At 39.1% G+C, this 8,157-nt stretch overlaps 1 protein-coding gene across 1 annotated transcript; it reads right to left on the reverse strand.

The window, feature by feature from the left end:
• Window positions 1-1,829: 1,829 nt before the first annotated feature.
• Window positions 1,830-7,931, reverse strand: TMEM17 (transmembrane protein 17). The gene is made up of 4 exons (XM_060117590.1): window positions 7,809-7,931; window positions 4,089-4,192; window positions 3,818-3,931; window positions 1,830-2,869 (listed from the first exon to the last, which is right to left on the reverse strand). The coding sequence occupies exons 1-4, from the start codon at window positions 7,906-7,908 to the stop codon at window positions 2,591-2,593; spliced, it is 597 nt and encodes a 198-aa protein (XP_059973573.1). The 5' UTR covers window positions 7,909-7,931; the 3' UTR covers window positions 1,830-2,590.
• Between the last annotated feature and the right edge of the window lie 226 nt (window positions 7,932-8,157).

Here is an 8,157-nt window from a genome sequence, read left to right on the forward strand (position 1 = left end):
AGTTAGACTTTACTTCCAATGTTGTACCCCTGAGAACAGGGAGCACATTTATTTGTCTATGAACTCTCCACTCTTCCTTGTACATACTAGGCATTCAAACATATGTTGATTAAAATCCAATTTTTAAAAATCATTCAGATTTACAGAAATTCACATCCACCTTGTCTATAATTAGGAAAAAAAAACGGAAAAAAAATATATGAAAGACAAAGTGTTTGTGAAGTATTTGTGAAGCTCAACGTCCTAACTAGAAAGCTTCAGAACAGTGCTGTGAACCCTGAAGAGGAAGATGTAACTGGAATTAAGGATGGGCAAACTTATTCAAATAAAATAAAAATAAGGACTGCCTAAACTCCAGATGTGCTGACATGGAAATATCGATCTCGATTTTCATATGCTTACATAGGGAACCTGCTATACTCCAAAAGAAAATATTGGTTCAGCCTAACACAAAATCATGGTTTTATTGTTTAGACAAAAAACAAGTTATAACTTGGTCATGTTCTCAATGGATTTTCTTAGTTTCTTTTTTCCCATCCTTATTATATCTGTATTTTAAGCAATATGGCTATTAGAGCAAAATTTTTTTTAAGTTTTAATAAATTGAATACATTTTCCCCCAATTTTTATAGTTGTTAAAATTTTTGATTATCACTCTTAACATTTTAGTGATTACTCTTTTAACTTTAAAGTTTAAATGTTTCAGAGGCTCTGATATTTAAAATAAAACTCTGGAAACAACTGTTAAATAGAAAATTCTTTCTTGATCATCCCCTTAATTATCTGCTATGTAGATTTAGTGTTCTTATTTTATATTTTCTTATAAACTCACCTATCTCTTCCTATCTGGAAACAAATGCAACAAATATGTTTTAGTAAACTATCCAAACAGAATTCTATTTTGAATTTCAAATTATTGGAATATACCTAGTGACAGCTTTGGTATAGGGGAAAGGCTAATCAGCCAGTGCATGGGGGTAGAAAAATTTGACTGAACTTTATATATAATAATAGAAAGAGCATAAATAGACTGGTCAGGTGTGATTAAGAGTGGGAAATAAAAAAATTTTCAAAATTAAGCAATATAAGAATGTATAAGGCACAGCATGGAAATCCTAAAATAAGCATGAATTACAGAACAGGAAGATTAGAAAGAATGATTTTTAAGGTAGCTACAACTCTCTCTCAGTAAAATACATTACTTATAAAGGCACATTTCCCTATAGGAAAGAAAACATTATATCCCTTGAGACAATCCAATAGTCACTTAAAAATAATGTTCAGATACACCCAAGCAAACTCTGTAATAAAAATAACAAACCCGGGGCTTACCTGGTGGCGCAGTGGTTGAGAATCTGCCTGCTAATGCAGGGAACACGGGTTCGAGCCCTGGTCTGGGAAGATCCCACATGCCACGGAGCAACTAGGCCCGTGAGCCACAACTACTGAGCCTGCACGTCTGGAGCCTGTGCTCCACAACAAGAGAGGCCGCGATAGTGAGAGGCCCGCGCACCGCGATGAAGAGCGGCCCCCACTTGCCACAACTGGAGAAAGCCTTCGCACAGAAATGAAGACCCAACACAGCCAAAAATAAATAAATAAATAAATAAATAAATAAATAATAAATAAATAAGCCAAGCATTTGGGGAAAAAAAAAAATCCTTTAAAAAAAATAAATAAATAACAAACCCACAGCCCAAAAGAACTGTACAAGACAGGAATGATTCCTACAGATACTTTAACATAAATATTTTATACCTTATTGTAAAGACATTTTACACACCACCGCCATAAATACCAAACACGGTTTTATTTATCTACTTATTTATTTTTTTGAAAGATTTTTTTGATGTGGACCATTTTTAAAGTCTTTGTTGAATTTGTTACAATATTGCTTCTGTTTCATGTTTTGGTTTTTTGGCCGTGAGGCATGTGGGATCTTAGCTCCCCGACCAGGGATCAAACCTGCATCCCCTGCACTGGAAGGCGAAGTCTTAACCACCAAACTGCCAGGGAAGTCCCTGAACATGGTTTTATGAAAGTAACAATTTTAGAATAAAAACATTTCCTAAATAGCATGATAATCCACCTGTTTTCTTCTTAACCTCAATATAACAGCTAAGACACTAGCAGAGATGAAAATTTGGTGTCTTAGTTTACAAATGTAGTCTAATACATCGGAATACTGACAAGCATTTCCACGTGCTTCAGACATACTGCCAACACAGATAGCCAAGAAGATTAAAAGAAATATACACATTTCTAGTTATAGGTACGAACTAGAAATATTACAATAAAGATGTAATGCCACCAATACAGGTTTTTACACACCTGAAAAAGTCAACAACAACAAAAAAGTTCAGATATTTGACATCAGGTAGACAACACGTAGGCTTTAGGGTTGATTTACTGCTTTCATGTGATGTACAAATAGTCTTATCATTGCCCCCAACCTTGGAATTTCAGAGCCAGAGAGCATACAGTTCAAAACACTTGCTTTATCCTTTTTCTCGTGCTAGCCCTCTGGTGTTTTCCTAATTCCTGCAGTTTTCTAGAATGATCTTTCAGATTTTCACTCAGCAGCACTGGGTCAAATCTCTTCTATACAGGATCTCACTCTTCTCATGTCTCCTCTGCTCACAGAGAGCCGGTCAAAGTCTTGGAGGTGGAAACGAGTTGCCAACTGATTCACCATTTTCCTCAGGGTAAGAAATGCTGAAACAACTTGGAAAGTAAGGAATATAGTGAAGATGATATGTACTGCTTTTTCCAAGGGCAGATTCATTAGGCCTTCATTAAAGAGCAAGAACAGAATTAAAGGCAACTGCAATAGAAGGCTCAAAAGCCAAAAGCCAGCCAGCTCAGGAACCTGCAATGACACACATGATGAGTATCAGATCAGTGAAGTACAGTCTTCTGTTTGTATCAATAAGCAAGTGATACTACTTGATGGCACTACTGTGAACGTACATTTTGAGCTCTGTAAATCGAAAGGAGTACAACATGGTCCTTGTCCTCAGAAAACTTACAGTCTAGACTGGAAGAGAAAACCTACTTATGTGACAGTCCTAGAATACTATAGTGAATAATGAAATGCACCACTTAGCATTATAGACTAAATGCTACAAGAAATAAGACAAGAGGGAAAGTAGGGTAGGTAAAAGATAGAATTCAAGGAGGTAGTCTTTTAAAGTTGGGTAGAAGGAGGAAGAGGCAAGAACTTAAGTAAGCAAAGATGTGGAATGAGTATGACTGGGAAACAACACATCACCTGGAATGGATGCTTGGATTAGGAAAAAGCAAGAAATACAGTGGGACAGGCTGGGACAGGCCCTTATGAAGGGCCTGAAAGAACACAGAAATCTTTAGGGATTATCCCTAAATTCTGGTAACTGTAAATGCTTAGGCAGCATGATGATTCAGAAAACATGAGCCTTGCAGAGGAAATGAGTTTATCATTTTCCCCCATTCTCTTATTCAGGATATAAATAATCATGTTTAATTGACCAAGTATTTTCAAGACTGGTGAGAAGAGGGAAAACTATCACTTCTTAGGTGTTTACTATGTTCAGGTACTTTATATAAATTACTTAATCCTAACAAACCTGTGAAGTAAATATTTCCCCAACTTTATATGTGAAGAAACCAAAGCTCAAGAGATTAAGCAAACAGACCACAGTGACAGATGTGGTGAAGTTGGAGCTAGGCCTTAACTACAGGCCTTTGCTCCTTCCACCACATCTCACTGCCTTTTCCTTGTTAGGAAAATCTTACTGCATTTATGTGTAGCACTGAGAGAAAGGAAAGAAGAGCCTACCTTCTCCTGCAGGTTCCCCATGTAGCCCAGATACAACCTGATAGCTTCAATTAAGGTTATTAGGATGATAACGGTGACCACAATGAATTTGTAGTAATCAGGCAAGATTGAATACTAAAAAAACAAAAATAAACATGTTCATAAAATCTCACATATAGTAAGACTGACCTGAGATTTAAAAAAAAATGAAGAACTTTAATTTTATTGACAATGTAACAATGCTAGGGACGGCAGAAGAGACCTCAGCAGAAGTAGTAAAGTGTAGATTTACCTTCATCTGAAGCATCATAATGCTGCTCACCCACCAAAGTGGGAAAAAATAAGTGTTAAAATAAAGTGACATCTGCAATGCCAAACTGGAAACCATTTCATTATCTACGGAAGAAAGAGAGAGAAAAGGAACAAACTCTTAACCCTGGTCTCTGCCCTATACGTCCTTTAGTTCCTTAGAATTAATAACCATAGCATCAGCTTAACGAAACTCCAAATTTTAAGCCTAATCATTGACAGTGAAAGGAAATAGTCATCATAATACTATTTATTTCCTATGTTGGCTACTTGGGGGTATGTTTCATATTTTTCAATTACTTTATCATTTTCCCATTACAGTCTGCTGACTTTTTTGCATACTACTGGTATAAATTAAATGTGGAATAGCAATATGAATCCTATTGAACAGATAACAATAATAATCATTACCTCCTTTGTAGAGTTCTGTGTAAAGAGCCTATGAAATGAACACATAAAATACATAACAACTAATCTCTCACATATAAACTAATCTCATGCAAAATCTAATCTCCCCAAATTATAATTAAACAGACACCCCTTTTCAGCATATCCTAATCCTACCTGTTCATTCATATCCAATTCAATGCCACTTTTTCCATAAATCCTTTCTTGATCCCATTCCCCCACTCCAGCAGAAATCTCTTTCCCCTCTAGGTACTTATCACTCTAACCTGTGTGTAAGAAGTGTTAGCAAAGAGCCACACTCCCCTCACTTGAGACACAATCTGGTTACTGAAGAGACAATGAGCTCTGGAGTCCAAGTAAACCCGGAGCTCCCCAAACTCCCTTAGAACTCTAGATGCCAGACTTGGAATAAATTATTTAACCTCTTTGAGCCTTACTTTATTCACCTGTAAAACAATAACATTAAAATTACTTCACAGGTTGCTTGTGAGGATTAAAGATAATATAAATTACTTCACCCTAGCACTATGCCTGGCACTTAGTAGGCACTCAATAAATATGGGTCCTTTTTCCTTCTCTTTTACTTATACACAGGCTCATTGTAAGCACAGACCACATTCTACCCAAATTTGAGGCCCTCATAGAACCTAGCATCTTGCTTTACACATGGAAAATACCAAATATGCATAAGCAGAAAGAATGAATTAATGAATTCATTAATGAATGCATGAAAACATACTATTATAAGGGCATTACCAGTGTAGCCATTCATGATACATGAGTTTCATTTAACTAAGGCTGATTACATAGTACCTTTTGCTTTCATATAAGGGAGAAGGGTCCTAAATTAAGAATTTGATTTTTAAAATTGGGTCCTACAAAAGCATCCTAAATTTGACTAAATTCCAACAATTTAAGAGCAGATATATATTTTGAAATCCACTGCTCTAAATGAAAGAATTTACAAAGACTCTAAAATAAATATATTTTTTAAATTAATTAATTTATTTATGTATTTTTGGCTTTGTTGGGTCTTCGTTGCTGTGCGCGGGCTTTCTCTAGTTGTGGCTAGCGGGGGGCTACTCTTGGTTGCGGTGTGCAGGCTTCTGATTGCGGTGGCTTCTCTTGTTGCAGAGCTCTCGCTCTAGGCGCGTGGGCTTCAGTAGCTGTGGCACACAGGCTCAGTAGTTGTGGCTCGTGGGCTCTAGAGCACAGGCTCAGTAGTTGTGGCACACGGGCTTAGCTGCTCCGTGGCATGTGGGGTCTTCCTGGACCAGGGCTCGAAACTGTGTCCCTTGCATTGGCAGGCAGATTCTTAATCACTGTGCCACCAGGGAAGCCCCTAAAATATTTTTCTTAAAAACAGATTTTTATGTCTTTTTCTCCGCATCTGAGTATTTTATATCTATCATTTAACAGTTTTAAAATATAAGATAGTCATGGTCTCTCACAGCCAGGTTTTTCCTTTAGCTCCAAGAATATCCCTGATTATTATGTCTACTTTTGCTTGCACCTATTTATTAAATTACCACTGATAAAGGAATGCATTCTTACAGTCTGTTAAATCTGAAGGTAACTCACTTGCCTAGGATTTTCTCATAACAATAGTACAACTCTTGGTCAGCTGTGGTCATAATACATGCTTGCAATTACAGTACAAATAATCAAACCTAATTCAGATCCACAAGGAAGAAAATGTGGAAAAATAGTGGTAAATTAGTTAAGCTGCACATTTTAATACCTTTAGAGCAAACACTGTAGTCAAATTTTGTGAAGAAGTTTTTATGTTAAGAATTTTGTACATAAGCATCTTAAGAGTTATGCTATGTCTATATTTCAGCAGATCAAACTTACCATAATGCAGCTGAAAATCAAGTTAATATGTAAATTAACCTTGAAAGCACAAGACATGAATTTACTAAATTCTGCAAAAGTACAAGTTGACTTCTGTAAACGGAACTTAAATTAAAACATTATGTAATATAAGTCAGGGGTGGGCAAACTACCAGCCAGCTGCCTGTTTTTGTATGGCAATGAGCTAAAAATGTTTTTTTCACATTTTTAAATGGTTGAGGAAAAAATATCAAAGAATAATAATATTTTGTGACACTGAAAATCATGAAATTCAAACTTTAGTGTCCATAAATAAAGTTTTATTGGAACAATGCCATGTCTATTCAATTATCATTACCTATGACTGCCACAGAGACCTATGGCCTGAAAGGTCTAAAATATTTACTATCTGGCCCTTTACAGAAAACCCATGATACTTTACATCATCAGATTTTAGTGCCTTGGCTTTAGAATCAAAAACGTAATAACCTAATTTTTCACATTATGTTTTTCTCTGTACATCCTAAATCAAGACCAGGCCTAAATTGAGAGGACAGGCAAGACATCAGGGTGAAAAATTGAAACGATGGGAAATGACTTTTCTTTGCCCCCTTTAAAAAATCCCTAAACCAAGCAAGAGGAAAAGATTTCTATTTCCCAGCACAGTTCAGTGATAAAAGCTGCGTGGGTTTGGTTGACAGTATGTTGTCTATCATGATTTAAGAGAGGGAAACTGTTCTGCAGAAAACTGCGTTGTCACTTGTCATGTTGAATGTAGCATCGTGGTATTTTGTTACTTGATTTAGCGCAAGAAGTATAAATAGGGGATGGGAAGGAGAAGGCCGGGAGAGTGCGAGTTTTGTTGAAGGCGTTGCTAGAGTGGCAGGTGCCACTCTGTATTGGATAGCATTTAAAATAAAACTTCTTTCCATGTCTTCTTCCAGTAAATGGACTTGTGGTGGAAAGTACATGTTCTGCCAGGAAAGGAGAAAAGGAAAAGATATTTTACTGGGGTAGGGGATAGTAAGTGGAAAGAGGAGATTGCCTGGGCTGTTTCCACTCCACCCTGGCCAGAAAAGCCAGGGTGAATGCCGTAGAGGAAAAGCAAAGTCGGCCTTCTCAGCCTTCTCGGAGGGCGAGGGACCGGACGCGGGCTGCGAAGGCGGCTTTTATATTCTTTTTTGGGGAAGGCCGGCGCCACCTCAGACGCCCCGCTTGCAATTAGCCGGCCAGGCCGCAGCACTATCAACCCGGAACCCGCTGGGTTACGGGGCCGGGGTATCTGGTCCCCATCTCAGCCCCATCCCTCGGCCTGGCCCCTCCTCCAAGGAGCTTCCCGCACTGCGGAGAACCAGCTGAAGGCGAAACCGCCATCTTAGGTCTGGGCAAAATCTGGCCGCTCCAAAACTCGCGCCAGGTCTTCCGAGGGCCACACGCCCTGCGCTGGGCCTCCGCCACTCACCCGGACCCTCGTTATACTCCGGCCCGGTCCGGCTGGAGTCGCTGAACACGGTCCGGCTGAAGTTTCCCAGCCTCTGGCGGACCGGATCTGGCAGCTCCATGCTCTGGCCTTGGTACTGCTCACTGCTGCGTCTTCGGGCGCTGTGGTGCTCTGAGGTTCCCAAGGCAACCGGGCAGGCGAGGGCGCTGGGGGCCCGGGCGCACGCGCGGCCGCACTGCACGGCCGAGGCGTGGGGCTCCCTGGAAGGGAGAGAAGTGCGGGGAAACCCATTCCTGCGGAGCGCCTAGCCAGGTGCAAAACCGCGGATTCCTTAGTCCTGTTTTAAGCTCCGCCACTTTAACAACGAATA

Source organism: Mesoplodon densirostris, chromosome 14, assembly GCF_025265405.1.
Source record: "Mesoplodon densirostris isolate mMesDen1 chromosome 14, mMesDen1 primary haplotype, whole genome shotgun sequence".
Classification (NCBI taxonomy): domain Eukaryota; kingdom Metazoa; phylum Chordata; class Mammalia; order Artiodactyla; family Ziphiidae; genus Mesoplodon; species Mesoplodon densirostris.